The sequence below is a fragment of the Plectropomus leopardus genome, chromosome 12, assembly GCF_008729295.1.
Source record: "Plectropomus leopardus isolate mb chromosome 12, YSFRI_Pleo_2.0, whole genome shotgun sequence".
Lineage (NCBI taxonomy): Eukaryota > Metazoa > Chordata > Actinopteri > Perciformes > Serranidae > Plectropomus > Plectropomus leopardus.
In genome coordinates this window covers 16,513,627-16,536,138 of record NC_056474.1, presented here as the reverse complement: position 1 = coordinate 16,536,138, position 22,512 = coordinate 16,513,627, and the positions used below count along the sequence as shown (strand labels likewise).

Here is a 22,512-nt window from a genome sequence, read left to right as displayed (position 1 = left end):
GGGCATTAAACAGAATTAGAATAAGTTCAAACATGTGAATAAACTACTTTAACAGCATTAATAATATATTTTTATGCTTTGACATAATTATAATTGTTTGATCGGTTTCAGTTGAAAACGAATGCATGCTGTCCACCTGAGTGGACATGAAAAAGTCGTTGAAAAAAATGTAACTTTTTTTCATACTTACCTCATACAAGGGGGATAAAAAACACTTTAGAAAAAATCTTGACTGAGGCAGTCACAATTCATACATGAAAGGGTTAAAGGGGTCTGAAATCAGAGTTTTTTCATTGATGTTACACAGAATACATACTGCTGAGATTGAGAGGCATCATCACCATGAAAAACATCCTAACTTAAGCTAAACGTCACATTAAAGGGTCATTTCACCCAAATAAAATAGGATTATGTTCCCATTTACACCTGTATTGACAAGTATCTGAATGCACATATATATACGTACAATCAGTCATGTAGTTTATAGTTTGTCCTCCGTCTGTAAAAAGCAGAAGTCTCCAGCAGTTCTCTGGTCAAAGCTTGGGCTGTTTGAGCTTTGCAGCACAAACACATATAGGATGCGGTGTAGCATGACTCCAGGAGAGGGCGCTGTAGTAAAAGTGTCCCCATAAGTTACCTGCATGCCACTACACCTGTTGTACTGTTAGCACATCAGAAAAGTTAGTCTTCAGGGCTCTCTGCCAGAAAGTCCTTTCTAAAAGCAATCTCTTCATTTTAACCCAAACTGTGATCTTTTTCTTAACAGAACCAAGGAAGGACTCTGTCTGAAAGTTGTGAAGGCAAACTTCCCCCAACAACATTCTGGTAAGAGGGCACAGGAAGCTTTTTAGGCTGTTGTGAATGTGATGGTTGTAGAAGTAACAACAAACCTAACTTTCAGTAGAGAAACAAATGTGAAACAGAAATGCTTAGTTTTGATATTTTGGGTCTTTTATTAGCTCAAAGTAATAATTCTTCATTCCTCAGGCTCATGTGTGTTGCCACAGGCATCCATCATCCAGAGCTCTCTGATGTATTTATATTTTGAGGAGAAATTTAACACTTCTTCTGTTGCCTTTACAGAAACTGTGCACCCCCAAATCAAAAATACACATTTTAGCTCTTACCTAGTGCTATTTATCAGTCTGGATTGTTCTGGTATGAGTTTGTGTGCACATTTGGACATCATTATTATTATTATTTTCATTGTATTGATTATTATTTCAGGATTATTATTATTATTATTATTATTGTTGTTGTTGTTTTGTTGTTGTTGTTGTTTATTGTTTATTTTACCTTAACTTTTTTTGTTATTGTTATTTTGCTTTATTATATTGTTTATTTACCTTAATTTTTAAGTTTTATTATTATTAGTATAGTTGATGATTATCACTGTTATTTTCCATGTTTATTTTTTGCATTCATAGATTTATTTTATTATTATAAGTGATTGATAAAAACTTGTAAAATTGCTTTATTATATTATTTTACCTTAACTTTTAATTATTATTATTATTTTGATGATTATCATCATTGTTTATTTATTTTTATTTTATTTTTAAGTTTTATTATTATTAGTAGTAGTATGATCATTATCACTGTTATTTTCCATGTTTATTTGTTGCATTCATAGATTTATTTTTATATATTACTGTGATTGATAAAAACTTTGATTTGTGCTCAAATTGCCAAAAGAGTACATTTGAAAAAATCAGCAGCAATGTGTTTTTGCAGAAATCATGTCCAGTTACTCAAGACAATCCACAGACCTTGTTGTGAGCAGTTTCATGCAGGACAGACATCTCAGTGGATGATATCTCTAACAATCTGCAACTCACTCCAGAACAATCGAGATTGATAAATAGCACCACAGGAAACGAGGGTTAAATTGGAGTGAACTGTCCCTTAAACAAGATAAACCAAAGCTGCCTCCCTCTTCACATAGGCTACTTATACAGTTACTGAGTGCCAAAGCAAACAATGACATAATCTCATTAACTTTGTCCCCCCCTAATCCCTCCACTCTTTCAGAGTAGGATTCCTGAGTCAATCTTCAAAAAGATAAACCAATCAGTAACCAAAGCAACTTGATACAAATAACGGCTGAGTGGGATCTTACAAAACTTAACAGTATCTGAATTGATGTTTTTACAGAGGAAAAGTGGCTAAAAACAGATGTCAGATTGTAAAAATCCAGGTAATCAGCCACATTTATATAAGAGCAACATGTTTTTAAGGCCTGAATGATAACTGTTGAATGTTCAGTTTCAGTAAAATGTATCCTGAAAACACAACAGTGGTTCTTTCGTTTTGGAAAACTCAACTTCAGAGAATTATTTTGAAGTATACATCCTTAGAACAGCAAAGTGCAAAGTCAGTGTTGAAACACTTTTCCAAACATGCAAGCATGTAGCAAGAATCTTGTTAAAATAAGTAACTAGGGGAGAGAGCATGTCATGGGATTAAAATGCAGCCTTACAAGGCTTTGCACTTAGAAGAAATGTCACTGCTCTCATTCAGTATCTTTTTATTGATGATGTGCTTGTACTTAAGTATAATTTTGTGTACTTTATTTGAATATTTCCATTAATCTCTATCTGATCATCCTTAATCCTTGTACTCATTTAGTTACATTTCAAGTAGAAGTGGTAAAATGAGATGCATTTGTACTAATTAAATTAAATTTAGCTCCACCCCCACCTTTTAAATTAAAATGTATGTTACAAGCTAAAGTGTCCATAATAAAATCAAATATATCAAAATAATCAGAACAAAAGTCTGTCAGGAGCTCTTTTGCTGCAAAATGAATAGTTTTACTTTATTTTACCTAATTATACTTTACAAGATTTAGCATGCATTGCTTGACATTGCATTGTATATTTTTTAATAGTGTGGCATTGCATCATCTACTTAAATACAAGCTATAAATACCTCTTCTCCCACTGGTGCTGTTGTGCATACATTTTTGGCATTTATCTGAATAATGTATTCAGCTACTGGTAGGCTAATATGCATTTGATAAGATGCAATCAAAGAAATTGATATTTGAGAACTCTGGTACAGTTCTGTATAGGAGTACATTAAAAGCAGTATAATAACAGTATATGTGCTGTGCAGTATAAAAAGCAGGACTACATGATGCTATCTAACCCTTTGAAACTCTGATCGACATCAGTTTTCTTATGCAGCATTCAGATGTCTTTCACAAGCATTTTAACCTTTGAAACCTTAGAAAATTGGTTTGATTTCTTCACAGCACATGAGAAAAAAGGAAATGAGCAAGAAATTGGTAAAAGGTGACAAGAAAACAACCTGAAAATTAGTTTTTAAAAAGACAGAGAAAATTATAAGAAATTATGAAATTTATATGAAATATATAAAAATGTCCAGAAAAGTATCCTAATATTACATATTTGAAATAATGTTACAAATTATGTATGTATAATATTACATGTATTTTTAGCAATGTATTTTTCAGGTTATTTCCTTATTCATTGTTGTTTTTTACTTTTCTTATCTTGCTAAGTTTCAGGAAATTTTCATGTATCTTTTTTTTGTTAATTTTGGAGTAATTTCTTGTTATTTTTCTCATGCCATTTTTCTTGTGGTTTTTGAAAGAAATCAAGTCAATTTGCTCAGGTCTCAAAGGGTTAATGCATGCCATAAGCTTGTTTGTGGTACTGTTACTTTGGAAAAAAACAGCTTAAATCAGTAAAATCAGGGAATATTCAGAGTATTATTTTGAAACATGTATCCTTAGAGAGCGTTTTTGCTTTTGAGGCAGATATATTCTTCCTCGTAGCTCATGTGCTGGTGGGCTGGTTGAACAGCAGGGACTCTGCTCTGTGGGATGGGGCTCTGCTTTCATTTCTCAGGGCGCGCATCCTCTCTCTCTCACACACACACACACACACACATACACACTCCAAACCTGAGCGGTGTGCGGTGCGTCGACCGCGCACATTAACATGTTCCCGTGTGGTTGTATTTTGTGTCAAAGTGAATAATGGACGGCTGATTTGAAGGCTCACCGGCATGGATGACTGAAGGAGCAGCCTTTATGGATTGGAGCTCATCGCCACCGGAGCAAATCTGGGGAGAGTCTGAGAGGTGAGGCGGCATCCAGCCGATTGTGTTGCGGGGGGACACCGCAGCGGAACACCGCAGCGAAACACTATAGCCCTCATTAGGTATTTACCAAAACACGACCAGGGCTTACAAACCGCAGCTTGCTCTATTTAAACCCACATTTCGGTTACCATAACGTTATTTTCTGTCGTGGTGTTTCTAGTCTTGTATCATAAAGCAGTCGCGCATCCTCTGGTGTAATAAAGGCCGTGGCTGTATCACATACGGTAGCCATCTGCATGCTTTACGGATCAAATATTAACACTATTGAGGCCACTGGCGATACAAAATTTGACTCTGATTGCCATATTGGTTCCAGATGTCTGCATTTTTTCGCAACACAATTTTCTGATGAAATATGTTCTATAAGGATGCGCCTCAGGGGCTAATTTTGGCCTGCTTTGCACGATTGAACTTACGTTGCGATACGGTGGCAAATATTTTAAGGGCTCGCTTGTGAAATGGGGCAATAGGGCCCCGGGAGACACTTAATATTGCAGGCCCAGGAGTAATAGATAAGATTAAATTCCTTTATAAACTCAGATGCCATACAGGAAAGAATAATGATGAATGTATGACTTTAAATAATCAAAAATATCCTCACAGGCACCCACGTCAAGTTTCCCCCCATTATTATTAATTGAGAGTGATTGCACTCAGTTCAGATTCAGCATGCAATGTGTGGTATTGCATGTAGGTTACTGCATCATCAAATCCCTCCCACATACAGGGACACACGCTGTAACTATAAATGGACAATCCCACTGATATTTGCACAATCCCGAAGAAAACAGGAGCTCTTGAAAAAGTCGTGATACCCTGCCCACCACAATGATGCAGCATGTGGACTATTTAGGTGAACTTTTAAACCTCTGGCATGCACCAACTGTCTTTACATTTTCTAGTGGGGCAGCTGTCAGGGCAGAGACCAGAGGGGGAGAACTATTAGACAAGTATGGTGGGCTTATGATGCTGCTGGTATGCTGTGGTTAGTGCTCAGTCTGTTTAGGCTACTTGTCAAAAGGGGCATAGCTTTTTTTTTTCTGTTGTTGTTTTTTGGTTGTTTTATTTAAACATTTTGGGGGCCATGTGTAAATTTATCACTGCTGGAAATGTGGTCTTTTTGTAAAGGAGGCTACCTATACAGTAGCAAAACACAAATACTTTCTGCATCAATTGTGGGAAAGATCATGCTACTGTATGTTTCAACTGTGAATGGTTGCTTATCTTCGTCTATTTTATGGCAGACTGCAGTTATTTCTTTTGACACTGTCACCCCCTACCTTACTGGAGGCAGTGTTGTGTGTCAGCTGCCTTCTAGCACTTCATTGTTTTTATTCGGGGTGGGATGCAAGTGTTCAAAATACTGAAGGGGACGTGTACTCTGCATCCCCCCTAACATCTATGCCTCTGCTGGTCAATCACTTCTGCAAATCATCCCTGTTAAAATGCACTCTAACCATGTGGTTATAACAGGATTAAGAGGGGGATCATTCAACTGATTGCTTCTGTCATGAAAGCATCCTCTGCAGTGGTTGGTTGGTTCAGTTGAACTTTGACCCTCAGCTGCTCCTCCTATCTCTGCTCTCCCCTGCTGGGACTCCCAGATAACCCCTATTACCTCACAGAGGTGCAAATGAGATCATGCTGTTGCAGTGAAAAGATTTCTGTCTCTTCTTTTCCCCCAATGAGCTCCCTGATTTACAATACTACAGGATCACAAAGCTAATTTTGTACAATGTTCCCTCCTCTGTAAATGTTGTGATGTGTACACTGCTCCAAATTTTTGATTACATAGTTTTATTTAGCCCTTTGAAACCTGAACAAATTGGCTCAACTTCTTTAAAAAAAAATACACGGGGAGAAGGCAATGAGCAATTTAACAATACATTGCCAAAAAAATAGCAAAAAAATCTCAAAATTCCCAAATTCTTAATATAATGATTATAAATATATTTTTCATTTTGATTCATTTCATTTTTATTTTAAAATTATTTTTCAAGTCATTTTCTTCATCACCTTCTACTTATTTCTTTCAATTTGTGGCACATTTTGTGAAAAGTTGGTTATTACTTTTCCCCCATTGTTTTTGAAAGAAAACTAACCAATTTCAAAGGGTTAAATAGCTTGTGAGGGGTGTCTGAACACAGCACAAGAAAACTAATGTCGAACCAGGTTTTAGAGGGTGAATAATCTGACTATCTTTTATCTTTATGAATGTGCTGACAGTGCTTCATTTTTGTTTCTCCTGACAGTGCTGTGGAAGAGCAGCCTTCATCCAACATCACAGGTCACATGACAGGTTTGTAGCCCTCATTAAAAATCTGTTACAGCCATGTCAAAAGATAATTATTAATTCCACAATTTCTGTTGATTTCAAAACAAATGTTTTTTTTTCCTCTTCTTAGATTTGTGTAGCGATGAAACAGACAACTCTCCTCCTCTTCAGCCCCACACACTCAAGCAGTTTGAACAGGTGAGAGACTTTGTTTTGAATTGTCATGGAGCTGAATGTGAGTGACTCTTCCTTGTCCTTCAGCATGAAGAACAATACTCTGGTGATATGCCCAATGAAAATACGCTCCACTCTGCCATCTTGTGGCTTTCACAGCTTCCTACAAGAAGTGATTAGCTGATTTTGGTTTACTCTGACACAGTGTCCTCACTGTAGGGTCAGATGTTGAGAAAATCAGGGACGTCTAATACCAAAATCCATTCTCACATCCAAACTGGAATATGTGTTATTAACGTACAGAGAAGGAAAATTCCCGCAGCTGATGAGATCTGATGGAAAACACCCTGAACCCTCCTGGTGGTGAAAGTGTGCCTCTGGGTACATCACGGCCCACTTTAGGATTCCTCATCGGTCCTTGCTGCACTGTTATTGGGCATTATATCAGTCACATTGTACAAAAAACTATATTAAAGATCCCTTTTAATGTTTTTCAGCAGGGTGTTGTAATTTCCTGTAAGCTGCAGGATCTTTGTGTCTGAAGCACCTTTTGCTAAATTTAAATTAAATTTGACAGTGTAGGTGTCTTGAGGTTAAAGGGAAATTATCAAGAATATGAATGTGGAAAAAATCACTAACACATTAACATTTAATGACTAACTGATGAGTCTAAGATGGAACACATGAAAAGGGTTTTTGTGCAGTTTGTGCTGATATGCACCGATCACAGCGTCACCAGCCTATTAAACGGACATGATGTGTGGTGATAAACCTTGCAGATATGACTTAGTAGGGACCTGCTACACCTACTGGTAAGTTCAGAAGGCTGTTATAGAGTGCTGCAGGGATGATGTTTGTCTGTAGGGTGATGGTGAAGTTAGTGTTGTCCTGGTTTCTTTGTCAAAAAGCCAATGGGATTTCTCCATTGAATTTTGGAGAATGAAGAAAAAAAGCTCTGTTGCAGACAAAAGTTGATGATACTTAGGCATTTTGTGTGAATGCAATCACAGATATAAAGAGGTAACATTTTGCTATAGAGGAACTACACTGCGGTCGAATGACAATATTGAGTTTACATGGGACTCAAATTCTGGTGTTCTTGGTGAAAGCCCTTTCTGGGAGAAAGTTTCATATAAATGCCTGATGATAGCCTTCTCATCCTGAGGTAATAATAATTACTGGGGTTATAATAAGAGGTGTGGCAGTTTACTCTAAATCCTACTTTGTAGTACAGGCCTCAGATCAGAATTAATCACTGGTCAAGCACTAAAACTGTCACTGACTAACTCACCACCAGTGATAGTCCTTTCATGCTATTCTGGAGGTGGTGCTGAGATCTGTTAAAACAGGAGGTGTCACCAACTAGTCACGAAAGCTGGGGTTACATTGTGAAAGCACTCAAAGCTGGAGTCACTTACATGGCAGCTAATTCTTGGATGTGTCACTTTTACACAGAAATAAACACATACTACAGGGACATATTTACACACATTCACTCCCATGTATTTGTCTTCAAGAGGTGTGTGTGTGTGTGTGTGTGTGTGTGTGTGTGTGTGAGAGAGAGAGAGTTTAAAAACACACACCGTGTACATGATGTCATCCCTAATGTTGTGTGGAGTCTCCGCTTGGCGCCTGTCCTATCTTTGCTCAGAATTATTTAGAAACAGCATGTAAGGTGACACTTTAATGGGCACACTCACTGAATGCATTTAGAACTAACAATGACGTAACTTGTGATGGTAATACGTCTCAGTCACTTCATTTTTAATGCTCATTGCACTGGACATTTGTTGTGAAACTTGATTTTAATCAAGCTTTTTTCAGAGACTCATAGACTCAAGACTTAGTGTAGCCTGTCTTCCTTTCTGTTATTTTCTTTCTGTTCATTCATATCTCTGTGGGACATTCAGGGATTCACCGCTCTGTGAGATTCAGGACACCTCCCTATTAATAGCACCAGGCTCACAGCTCCCAGGTCTCCTATTTCATCCAACTTCTCACCACTCACCTGTCTGTCCTGCTCGCATCAGCCCCTCTGCCTTCCCACGCTGTGTAGCCTTTGTCGAGGGAGTTTCTGATTTTTAGCAAAATGTTTTGAAACTGTAGGTATATGAGAAATAGATAGAAAGATGCAAAGATAGATAGATAGCTCTAACAAGTAAAAAATACAGTAACAAAAAAATGGATAATAATTTAAACTCAATGAATGTTCAAACAAACAACAAGAAATTGCATCTTACATGTTCGAAAAGGAATAGACAGAAGCATAAACTCTGGTTAACTGAGTGTGGGTGTGGCATCCCCTTTCAAATGTCAGATGATATAATATATCAGTGTGTCTCTGGGGCTTTTCCATGTGCCCACATGAGCTGGATTTTGAGTGACAGGAGGCTCAAAATCCCCAAAACAAACTGTCCATTCAGACATTATCACCTATTAAAGGTCCAGTGTGTTGGAGTTAGTGGCATCTAGTTGTGAGGTTACAGAGCTGAAACTTGGAGAATATTGTTATTTTCTGAAAAGATAAGGCCAGTGATAGAAAGTAACTAAGTAAATGTATTAAACCCTTTAAAACCTGGATAGACAGCAGTTTTCTTGCTTAGCATTCGGATGCCTGTAAAATTGGATTTCTTTCTAAAACACGGGAAAAAGGCAATTAGTAACTTGGTATAAAATGTTCTGCAAATTGTAAAAAAGGACCTTTGTTGGCACTGTGCATTGTCATAGAAGCGCTGTACACAAACCGACTCACCAACAGTTTGCAAAGCTGTGGGGTAGACATGCGTGCAAAAGGAAATCCCACATTTCTGGTTAGGAGGAGAATCACACCTGCTTTTAAACTTTATGAAGTACTTAGATGTAAATAGGTTTTTGGCTATGAGCAAATATCACAGCACTGACCTGCATGAAGGAAGGAATGAGAGTCCCCCAGTGGTAAGAAACTGTGGGGAAAAAAATCATATTTTGATGCAAAAAAAGCAAAATGACTAGTGGCTCCAGCTGTTCTACTTTTCCATGTTTTGGCGTGATAAACAACATGTTAGTGCAGGTTAATCAGAATGTGCAGGGCTGCATGTAAACACAAATATTAGTGCAATTTTCATTTTCATTAGACATGTAAACAGCTTTGCAGGAATATTGCCTTTTTCGGAATAAGGGCAAAATCTGGAGTATTTTGTGCATGTAAACTGTTGCTATTATATAACATGAAGGCTAGTGCAGACAGAGTGTCAGCTGTTCTCTCAGTGAGAATCAACCTCCAAACTCAAAAATATATTAAAAACAAATTTAAACGGGGCAAACAAAATGCATATTCAGTACATTTGAAAGGAGACATATAAAATGAAAAGGACAGAAGGGGACTCACATCTAACACCCTCCTCTCTCTTCATGTCCCTATTTGTTCCTTTGGCGCCCCTGTTTTGCAGAGGGGTGAGATTTCCCTTCATATCACAAGTGCCTGTGAGCTCCGAGCCTCTTACCTCCCCCCTTTAGCCTCCCGCCTCCCCTTTACTCCCCTTCCACCCACCTCCCCTGGCAGTCTGGGATTCCAGGGATGTCTCCTGCTGTAAAATAAGCTCCTGTCCCGTCCCCTAGCAGATCAGAACACACCATGGAGCTGACATGGCCACATCTCTGACCGGCCGGGCAGCAGAGTTGCCCTCTGCACTGCAAACACCCCTATAGAGTGTGTGTGTGCGTGTGTGTGTGTGTGTGTGTGTGTATGTGTGTGTTAGTTTTAGTGTGTGTTTGTCGATGGTATCCTGGTGGCCTGTTAGAGGCTAGGATGCCACTTTGTAAATAATTTGTTAATTGTGAGATTATGCTCTTTTGGAGAAGGAGGTAGCATGTCTAACGGTTACCGGACTCTTACACATGGACATGCCATGACAGTCGGCGTCCTGTAAAATGGACTCCGTATTCCCCCATGATACGGAGAGGTCGAAGACGATTGTTCATTTCTGACCTATAACGGACATGTCAAGACGTGACGGTGCTCTTTGACGGTCATGTCTAACGGTTACCGTACTTTGTCACAGCACCTGAATGACCTGAAGAAGGAGAACTTCAGCCTCAAGCTCCGCATCTACTTCCTGGAGGAGAGGATACAGCAGAAGTACGAGGAGAGCAGTGAGGATGTCTATCGTACGGTGAGTAGGGAATTTCTCATAAAAACCTTGTTTGACTGGTGATAAAAAGGGACTAGTGGTGTGGGGAGTTACTCTACGGGAGTCAACCCAGAGGAAAGGAAAATTTAAAATGAAATCTCTTTTTTGCCCCACCTATTGCTCCTAGACATAGTTGAGCTCAGTATAACATTAAAATGAGATTTTGAACATATTTTCATACTTCTTAAATTTAGCTCCTAAGAAATAGCTTTACTCTTTTCTCTTTTCTCATGCTCTTTTCCCTCTCTCACTGTAGTAATTTGTATGTGTCTGAAATAATCAGCTCTCAGATTCAAAGGGAACATTTGAACAAGTCTCAGCTCTGTGTATTTTATCTGTTCTCAGAGTTGAAAAACCTCTGAGAAGCCTATGAGCACAGCAAGGGAACTCCTGCTGAATTATTGTTTTGCTTCTTATTTCTCCTAAACGAGGATCTAGAAGAAACAGATCAGAGTATATAAATACAAAAGAGCTAATTTATGCCCTTATCATATCAGTCATATTAAGTAAGTGTTATCATGCATCATCAGCATACAGGTATGCTATCCTGTAGACAGGGTTCCCACAGTCTTACCTTATTCCTGGAAAAGCTATGAAATTAGAAATACTATAATCCAGGCCTGAAAATGCATGGAAATAAACTGAATATGTTGGAAAAGTTTTGAATATACATTGTTTTGGCTATTGTTTACATTACGTTTGTAAAATTCCCAAAGCATGTCTGACATTACTTAAAATACATTGTTTTTAAAATCTTGTGCATCATTGCTTGACTATGGATTGGATCTGTGGTTGTCTGTCGTCCCAAAAGAGGCACATCATTGACGTTTTGCGAAGTCCTCGTTGCCGGAAAGTGCACGTTTACAGGCCTACACATTTTAAACTACTCAAATACAATCATGGAAACGGGGCAAACTATTATGGAAAAGTTATAGAAAAGTTCTGAGATCACTGTTAAAATGTGTGGGAACCCTGTGTAGAGCTGCTGTATTGAGCATATTGTTGACCCAGCTGTTGCACTGATGTGGTTGAGGTGACGAGACCTGCCATGTGTGTTTTACCAACTGGCTGTTTTTCGATATAGCTGCCCTGAGAGGGCCTACACAGTAGCTAGCTCTTTGCTCATGAATTGATTTGATCTAGTTTGTGTGTACCGAGCTGATATTTGTCCAGCAGGACCTGTGTTTTTTCTGTGCATTGTGTCTGTGTCATATAAGTAGTCAAATGTTTTGTGTTTACCCTTGTTCTGCTTTATTGTCCTTGTTTTAACTGCATGTCTGTTTCTGTGTATGTACATCGAAAGAGCTAAAACTGGAGTCAAACTCCGTGTGTGTGTACCACAGATGTATAATAATAACTAGATACTGGATGCCAAGATGGCGCCTATTCAGTCCTATGTAATTGCTCACCTGGTGCATGCGCCAAAAAAAGTTTCTGGGTTTACTACCACAGTATGTGGGCCACTGAATATGCGCAGGTTTGCACTTGCCTCATAAACTTAACTTTGTGATGAACTCACAGATTTGAATCACTTTTCTTGATCAAGTTTTACAAACATATCACCCCATTGGTGGTCAATGGGGAAAACGTTAGGCATGTTTTTTTCTGCAGTACCATCTGGGGGCCTGATGCGTACACACAGATCTGACAATTAAAGCTGACTCAGATTCTGATAGGGAGGTTTCTGTAGATTTTATGCCCTCAAGTTAAACAGCGTACATTTAGTTTTACCCCACAGCCCAGATATATTAAACTACAACTTTGGAAATGTAGGGACCAGGGATGTTCTAGTTTTTCTCAGCCTTGGTTTTCACCATACATGAAACAGTATGGCTTCCACCTCCTGTTCACAAACTCTCACTATTACAGCTACACAGCGCACTAAAGTGTATTTCTGAAGACATTTTAGGAAAGAAATAGGCAATGCAGTAACATAATCTTGATTAATATTTGATCCGTTTTACCATTTGATCAGAGTTTGAGAGAGCAAGAGAGTGGCAGGTCTGTCTCTTGATCTTGATTTACTGCTATATTCTTTGTGTCAGTGATAGTGGGCAATATAAAAATATATAAAAATATAAAAATAGAGGTACAGTCTGTAGTCCAGTTAGCATCCTTGAGAGCCAGCGAAACTGTCTCAGATGACATAGATGCGGTGGTGTTTCGCTGGGTGGGAAGATGGAGGGAATAATAGTTATGATATAGAGCTGGTTGAAAATTGGCAAAGTATCCTTTTAAATGTCAATATAACAACTTTGACCATTCAGTTTGTTTGTATTGGCTCTCTTGCATGACATGCATGTTGGTAACAACTGGATCTTCAAGCATAAAAAAATGTATATAGATTTTGTGAACTGAATTTCCTAACTTGGAGGAAAAAAGTGGCAGAGCACTACACCTATGATGGAAACTCAGTGAGATATACTTGTGAGCCTTTTTTAACGTCAATGCTAATGTTGTCTCATCCCAGCTTCTCAAATGAGAGGATGTGTAGTGTTTTTTTTTTTTTTTTGGGTCCTCATAATTTTCATATTGTTTGGACTTTTCAGATGAAAGAAAAACAATATATAGCTGTAACTTTGGGCCCTGGAAATTTGCTGCAGACATTTTTCACAATTAGCTACACTGAGCTATTTTATTTTATTTTTTTTTTTTATTTGCACACAGGATTAGATAAAAACAAGTAGATAAAAACAGACATAACAAGAATTGTGCAGAAGAGGTTAAGAATCCTTCCCTCTAGAATTTACAATCTATTCATACTGAAATGGTAATTCTCTCGTTAACATGACAATATCACAAACACAAAAGTATGAACATCAATGTTACTTGAACAATTAATCAAAGACACAACAGAAAATCGGACAATGTGTTTGCAGTCCTTAAAATGTTGACATTTTTCACTCCTATCCTTAGTGTGTGCGTGTGTATAATATCCATGCAAGTGTTCAGATCTGTACACCTGTGCACTCTTGTTTGTTTGCGTGCGTCCCTCTGTATCTGTGCACCTACAATAAGGTGACTTGGTTCAGCTGTTGTCTTGTTTACATGAGCCAGTCAGCACTTAAAACGCGTCTCCTTCTTTCATTTGAAATCCCTCCTGATCATCAGCAACTCTTTGATATGAGAAAAACTAAATGGCTGTTTGATCCAGCCGAACAAGACCTGAGCGTGCTGCCGCTTATCCTTCACAATTACTGCATACCAACAGTGATTGAGTAAGCTGATCCCACGTCATCCAACTCGATTTTAATCCCTGTTCTTCACAATCTCTCACTCTGTGTGGCTGAAGGTTAATCGGTCTAATCACTGTTTTATTGGACACTAAATCTTTGTTCCGCAGTATCTGAGCTGAGTTGCTCATCGCTTTGTCAGAGTATCAGTGTTCCCGTCCTCTCTTGAAAACATTTCAATGTAATACAGTACAGACTAGGTGTGTTGGTCCTGGGCACATAGTGATCTCTCTCAGAGCTCTAGAGACTCTATTTTTAGCACAAGCTTGAGTGCTCTGATTTATTTATTACACGTATTCATATGAGTGTCCATACGACAGAACTCATGCATCGGGACACGTGTATGTGGGTGTTTGTCTTCACTTCACTATTTTTGCATTGGTTTATGTTTTATTGAGCATGTATATTACATCATGTCACTTCATTAATACACTGTAAAATGTAGAGATTTATTTGATATGAAATCTAGGTAAGGGATCATGTACACTTGAAGACCTGCATCACCCTGTAGGGGTTGCTTTGCAAGAATGATCAGCTGGCTTTACATAATCTCGTTTATAACACGGCTGTTTACAAGAGAAAATAATGATATGACACAAAATGAAATGAAATGAAAATGAAGAAAAGCAGAATTAATTTCAATTTTCATTCCTCTGTATTTTATGAAATTTTACAGACAAACTGAAAATAGCTTTCATAAAGAAAACAATCTACAGATAAATCAAATCATTAAATGAATTGTTAGCTACAAATTTAGCATCTTGATCTGCAAATAAGGCATTTAACAGTTGTCATTTGTGTAAATAAAGTGATCAGACCATTTCTTTGATTTAGTATGGGATAAGGCAAAATGAGCATCATCATCAGAAAATAAATCAAATATCTGTCAATGGTTGATCAATCACAGTATTGCAGTTGTGTTTGAATTATGAGTGACACTCATGTCGGTGTTTTTTAGTGCAGCCGTCTCCCTCCTCTTGCACAGTTTGGTTATTAGGGGATCTGTTGCTGAGGGCCAGCGGGGCAGCAGGGGCCAGAATAGCAGGTGCACAGTGATGGGTATCTATATATAGAGCTGTTTGCAAGATGGGGAACTGACTCTTACTGTAAGCCAAGTTTCTCTCACACACACTCAGTGAAACGTGTTCCTCTTACTTGTATGTTACATTATTTATTATTAGAGCATTAAAAGGAATCATTTACGGTCATTAGCTATGCAAAGCACATGTCTGGTCGTGTGTTACATAATTTGCAGTTGCTGCTGCAGAACTTCACTTAGTGCTGTACAGTTGAGTCCTTAAAAGGTTAAAAAAAATCTGAAGAAAATTGTCAGTACGAGCTTTGTGTTTGAGTCCTTTAAGACTCAAAAACAAACTTTAAAATATTGTATAAAGTTGTTAAAATTTTTATTAAACAGATTTTCAAATAGATTTTCATCCATTATAAGAATTATACAAAAAGTAGGTTATTAAAAAAATGCATCTATTTTACTTATAATAATTTCATGTCTGTTAGAATTTATTTCTGGCATCCTTTTTTTTTTACTGCTCATGTATAGTTTAGCATTATTGATTAACTACATTATGATCGTAAGAAAATATACATTTTCCTTTTTTTGCCTTTAGGAGCTTTTATACGATATTCATAACATTAATATAGCAGGAAAAGAAATCATTTCTTGCTATGTAAAGATGTTGTAGAGTAATGGTGTCCTGAGCAGAGAATGAATCAAATAATAATCATGATCATGATTTTGATATCTCACGATTAAATGAACATGATCGACCGCCATATTGATGTTTAAAATGCCACTCCACTGCAGATGAAATCAAGCACTCCATAAACAACAAAATAACAGCCCACACCTTTAAAAAGCTGTCGTGTTGTTATGCAGCTGCGAAAAACTTTAATGAATGTTCCAACTGCAAATGGGCAAAGCGAATATCTATTCATCAACCATCATCATCCATTCTTTGGAGGTATTTCAGATTTAGGAGAGAACAAATGATATGCAAAGAGTGCCTGAGACTTTTGTCTGCGCTAGAAATGCATCAAGGCCAAAATAAATAACGTTGCTAAAGTTACCTCACTGTATCCCCGTCTTTGCATCAACTCAGATAGCCATAAAATCACCACTGTACAGCACATCGCAGTACAGTGTCTGCTGTCAAACTAAAGAAATACAGCAGCAGATACTAATCCAACCAGCTCTCAAAGACAGACTGGAATAACGCAATCACATTTTATATTTCTTAATTAGCAGGATTGTAGCACAGTGTGAAAGTAAAAGCAGTGTTCTGTTGATTTAATTTTGGGTTTCTGCTATGATTTTATCTAGATTCTTCTTCTAGGAGACGCACTGTGATTATGGACCATTTGCATCTTATGCAAAGATATTTGGTAGGAATGTATCATAATGTGGAAGTGAAAGCAGTGTTGTGTTTATTTAAATGTGAAAGAGCAATAGAAAAATGTCTTATCCCTAAAATCAATGAATGGTCATGATATATAATTATAATCTCAATACTGATCAAAATAATCTTGATTGTCATTTAGGCCATAATGGTGCAGCCCTTCTCTGCACGCCGCTCATATGTTGATTACCGCTGAAAACATAATCCAGATCCACAGTGTCGTGTGGATGCATAGCGCCCACCTTCTGGTTTCTGCCAGGTTAACAGTGTTAACTCTGTCAACACTGTTGCCTTTGGGTGCCTTCAGAAACCCTCACTTGGAGCACTGGAGCCCACTCTGACACAAACTGGGCTGTTTGCAAATTCGGAGAGCTGTTGGAATATACTGTTTGGTTATCTAGAGCACCTCACTCTTGAGGCGGCATAGTGCACTTAATCGTTCATTAATTCATGAAGAAAAACGCTCTGTTTCTTTGAACTGTTCTCTCATTTTATTGTCGGGTGTCAGATTAGTGTTACGAATGCACCCATTGTTAACGCCATTCTCACTGTTAGCACCGTCATCTCCATGTTGAGAACCGTGTGCAGGAACGTGAATGAGACTCTGAATGTTGTGCACAGCCCCTTTAAATAAACTGAAAGCCCATCTGCAGGCAGCAAAGATGTGATAATGTGTGATTTCAGACTGTGGTTCAGAGATTTGTCACTGTCTGTTTTGACGTGACAAGTTCATGTGTATGTACTTGGTCACGTGCAGAGTGAAGTAGTAGGCAGCAGTATGTGCGTGTGTGAGCGCTCGTGTCGCCTCTCAGGAACATGTTTATGAGTTGATTTCAGACTGCGAGTGTTGGTGCACGTGCAGCCCGGCTCTCTGTGAGTGATACAGACAGAAAAATCTCTCTGGCAGGGACAGGGAAGGTCAACAGACTTGGACATACTGAAAGAGATACTGAAAATAATACAAGAGAATGGAAGAGAGGAGAGACAAACGGAGACACAGGGAGAGAGACGCAGCTAAAGCATGAGGAATGACAAGAGAAAGTGGACCCTCAGTTGAGATGAACATGAGCTGAGCTGTAGTGATCAAAACAGCTATCTGATTATTCCAGCAGACAGACAGACACACAGACAGATAAACTGTCCTCTCGCTTCTCTCTGAGGTCAGAATGGAAAGAATGACCTCCACCAACCTCGCTGTTTAAATCCTTTTTCCCTTAACATAAGAGCCCTGATTGGCCCTTTAATGTCCCCTGTGGACCCCAGCAGGTAAACAAACGGTGGAGTTGAGCCTTTGGCCCCAGGGGTGAATATCTGAGCTGCCCTGAATTCCCCGGCTCTAAATATACCGGCCATGACAGCACAGTCAGATGTTCTGTACTGATGATACACAACACTCAGCAGCTCTGATTCACACAGCAGAGACTGACAGATTAGTGTGTGATGAAGAGATGTGACAAACACGACAATAAGGTGCTTGAGATGTGAGGGAGGCAAAAATATATTAGACTCAGACAAACCCAGTGAACATTTAAGCAATAAAATACAGTGTGTCAAACGTTTAGAAAAAACATTTTTTAATATAGAATCAGTATTTGACATAAAGAGCAGACATACAGACTCACTCAGAGAGTTTCGAGATATGTTTGGGTTTTATTGTTAGCTGATTTATAGACAACAGGATCCTAAAATATGTGTTGTATTTATCTCCGCAGTATGTGACAAGGTTGCTCTTGTCGATATTGTTTATATGTTGTGCTGCAGCCATGATAAGTCAGGTGTGTAAGGTGATATCTCTCATTTGTAAATGGTTTTATTTTTGTGTTTTAAATCATATTATACTATACATGAGTTTACAAACTTTACAAATTCACAAACGTCATATGTACTTTAAATAGGACTTTATTTAGTTTTTAATTCTATCAATCAAGGATTCACGATAATATCGGCTCATCATTGCTATCAACAGAAATTGGCTTTAAAATAAAATCAGAATTGGCCAATGATTTCTGCCAATATAACAAACGTAATATATATATATATATATATATATATATATATATATAATATATATATATATATATATATATATATATATGTTTTGTTTATTTGTTTTGGGGTTTTTTTGTTTGTTTTTGTGTTACTGACAAAGTGAACATTCACAAATCAGCCCTGGGTAGAATTTCTTTTTAGAATAATGCATACACTGAAAATAATTGTATTTTATGTCTCCATCTGCTGGTTGGCCATAATGATAAGCATAATATGAAGTTAATTTCACCACAGATGAGACTTGAGTATCACTGAAATTATGTGGGGAAAAAGGTGAATGTGTCAGTATGGCTTATCAGCCAAATGAGTAGTTATATGGAAGAAGTTGAAATTGAAATTCAAGTTGATGTCAAAATTTCTAAACTTTTTTATGCCTCTGCGTTGGCATAAGCCTTGGCTGGAGGCGTTATGTTTTCAGGTTGTTTATCCGTCGGTCCACCCATCCCATTCTCATCAATGCGATATCTCAAAACCACCCTGAGGGAATTTCCACTAATGTGGCACACATGTCCTCTTGGAAATGATGAACTGATTCAGTACTTAAAAACTTTTTTTGGCCCCAACTCAAGAATTCATACATTACTCATGACAAAGTTTTACACAAATGTCTACTCGGATAAAATGATAAAATGATGAAATTTTACACCCAAAAGGTCAAAAGTCAAAGGTCAACTTCACTGTGACATCTTAATGTTCTGCAAAAACCCTTTTCCGTCCATTATTCAACATCATTTCTCATTTCTGCTGCCCGAGGGCGGTAGGTTATGTGTGAAGCATCCACATTTTCACAGTTTTCACATGGATATAAACTAATAAGTGCAACTTAACTACTTCACCGAGGCAAATAACCACAAGGCGATAATTGTAGTTCACACTTTAAAAAATAAATATTACAATAACAAGTCTGTATAAATGTCCAGCCTTTTGTGTTTAAAAGTTTTAAAGTCAAGCCTGGTAGAAGATTTTTTAGCTTTTTTTTTTTTGCAATTACCTGATATTGCATAATTTGTAAATTAAAAACAATTCACTTTCACAGGCATATTATAGTAAATGGCCACCATTCAATATCACTGATACTGCAATATAGCCACAAATTGTCATTTATCTGTTCCAAGATTTTACGCTGATTTTGAAGAGGATAATGTGTGGTATTGATGTGTAACGACCTGGTGACTCATGACTGACTTTCCTTCTTTCATCTGTTGCAGAACATCGAGCTGAAGGTGGAAGTAGAGAGCTTGAAGCAGGAGCTCCAGGAGAAACAGCAGCTTCTGGACAAAGCACTGTAAGTCTATATATATTTATAATAATTATTTATCAGTGTGCAGTCTTGGAACTCATCGATTATCAGTTTGACGACAATTTAGCCTCTGGGGGCAATGGCCAATATTTTTTGGGTTCCCATAAAGCCAGCAGATGCATGCATAAAGCATTCCAGACTTCCTCCTCTGTACAGCAGTAGGTATTTAATTCTATAAACAGATTTCTGCATATAAATGAATTTTAAAAAGGCGAATATAAAGCTGAAACATCATCAGACAATAGCTGATGGGTTTCGAGGTTGCATTTCGGCCAATACAATCTGCCTCTCTCCGTACAGACTTATACCGGCTCATGTTCAGTACTACTGGGATGAAAAATAGAAACCAGAATGCTTTGGATACCAAAAGCTTGTCCTGTTGGCGTACAGATACTGCATTCATATACATATATCTGTTTATAGAGACTTATTAATGGGCAACCCTCAACTTTAATAAATTAAAGTTTTGTCAGTTTGTTATTGTGAATGTTGGTGTCAAAACAACTACTTATATAGGTACATTACACTAAGGTAAATGTTTTACTAAACCAAGAAGTCAAAATGAGTCACTGTCTTTAAAAGTGTAACACTGTAAAAGGGTTTTTCTGCACCAGACAGGCAGATATTCACTGCTTTATTCATAAACAGCCTGTTGAACATGATATACTTATTTTAATGTTTTCTTTGGTTCTTGAAAGAGGACATAGTGTGTACTGGTGAGCAGATACACAAGTTGCTCCAGTAATTAATTCAGAGTTTCAACACTTTGATGCTTATTTGACGTTAAGGCTTTGATAACAAAGATGAATCCTCTATCATGCTCACATTCATCTGTTGGCCCATTTGACCTCTGAAAGTTGTGCGTGTGTGCGTGTATGTGTGTGCGCCTCCATCTATGGGTGTTGGCTCTGTGGTCCTGTCTTAGGGGTGGTAACACCTCATATCTCTAACAGCTCATATGTCATGCAGCAGCTGATCGAGATAACACACACACACACACACATAACACGTAAACTTTCATGGATAGGAGAGTGAGACCCACAACTTAAACCCCTGACATGTTACAAAGGTCTTATTCAGGATTATTGTTGACAGGCTGTGACAACTGTTGGAGATGTAAATGTGACGTGATGATAATGAGAGAGACTGTCCTTTTAATCAAGGGAATAGGCATTCAGGAAAGCAAGTATTCAACCCTGTTTCTGTTCAAACAGAACTGAACTGGTGCGTGGGGGCGCACAGTATCTTACCTGATAGAGGGGGCGCCCCATGTACAAGTCGGCTGTGTCTTTGTCGCAGCTGCCGTGGGACTCCAACCTGCAGCCCTTTGCTGCATGTCAGCCCCTCTCTCCCTTTCTGATAAAGGCAAAAGCCAAAATATAATAATAAGAAGAAAGGTAAACTGGTGCTTTTCTATATTAATACATATTCACTGTTTTTTTGCCTTTTATTGTTGTTTTATTGCTGCCTTGGTTTTAGCTGTTGCTTTTCTGAAAAGCACCTTGAGACCTTGTTAACAAAAGTGCTACATATTATTGAAGTGTTGTCTCAGGTAATAATGTGCAGGAGTTATGAGTACTGTTAGTTTAAGACAGAGAGGACCAGTTAAAGACGATGGTTTGTCCCTTTTTTTTGCTCCACCTGCAGGGTTTCTCTCGCTCCAGGATGGAGCTTGAACTTGCTTCTGGAGTTTAGTAGATTGCATTGAGGCAGATGACTTTCTGGGCTGTTAGCATGGTGCCATTTCAGTTCCCACTCTGTGTGGCTTGCATAACAGTTGGCCTTGTGCTGCTGCTGAAATGGAAAGAGATGCTGCTAAAAGGTCAGGGTTGTCGACCTTTAAATTGGTCTGGTTCTTAATTGGCCATCTGTTGGAGCTCTTGGACAGGATAAATGGGCTCTTATTACTGGTCCCTTTTTTTGGTTTGCTGTTGTCTCTCCCCCCGCTTTACATTCTGTCAGCATTGTTACAGACAAATCAGCACATGTTCTTGCCACATTTATAAGCACTGTCTCAACAGTGTCTTAATCTGAACCTCGTGTACTTGCAGTTGCATCCTCTCTCAGTAGTTGAAATTGTTGGTATTGTTGACATACCCAGATTACTGAAGTACAGCAAGGCTGCGGCTCAACACGAATGTCTTGTCTACTACACATAAGGCACATTTGTCCACGAGACACACATTTACATTACTCAGACTGGTTCAGAATATCCCAGTTATTTGAGCTGCTGCATGTGGTGGACAGAGTTAAAAACGTATGTAGAGAGGGTCCAGGACGGGGCTCATGGCGACAGAGTGGCGTGTGCCATTCTGGGAGCAGAAATTCTGGGGTAGCGTTGTTGACTGACTAAGTGATATAGACAGATGCTCGCACAGTTGGGGTCAGAAGGAGTGAGAGGAGAACGTACGTCATGAACTGGGAATGCGAAGAAACAGGATGTGTGTGAGGAGTTTCAGGAGTTTTCACATTTTCACATTTGAGAGCTCCTAACTTCCTCAGCAGAAACGTTTTCCTTCAAGATGTGGCTGACCCCATTGCTAGGTATGATGCATTCCTTTATCAGATGTGATTGGTTGTCCTTTTGTGTGGACACACAGTCGAAATAAAAATGAACTGTGTCATAATATGAGACTGTGAATGAGACTGCCGTTGTTTGTGTGATCACACACTGGTAGAAGGTTAAGTGTTATTGCACTGTGTGGGACAGTGTTGAGTGTCTCATGAACACCACAGCTGACAGGAAAGTGATGACATTATTGTTTCT

The 22,512-nt window shown here is 38.3% G+C and overlaps 1 protein-coding gene across 1 annotated transcript in view; it reads left to right on the top strand.

Moving 5' to 3' along the window:
* The first annotated feature begins 3,973 nt into the window (after positions 1-3,973).
* Positions 3,974-22,512, top strand: part of LOC121951508 (myomegalin-like) — a 59,124-nt gene continuing 40,585 nt past the window's right edge. The window contains exons 1-5 of the mRNA XM_042497861.1: positions 3,974-4,110; positions 6,384-6,430; positions 6,537-6,604; positions 10,621-10,731; positions 19,654-19,730. Of these exons, the coding sequence (XP_042353795.1) occupies positions 4,040-4,110; positions 6,384-6,430; positions 6,537-6,604; positions 10,621-10,731; positions 19,654-19,730 (374 nt within the window). The 5' untranslated portion in view covers positions 3,974-4,039. The remainder of the gene's footprint in view (positions 4,111-6,383; positions 6,431-6,536; positions 6,605-10,620; positions 10,732-19,653; positions 19,731-22,512) is intronic.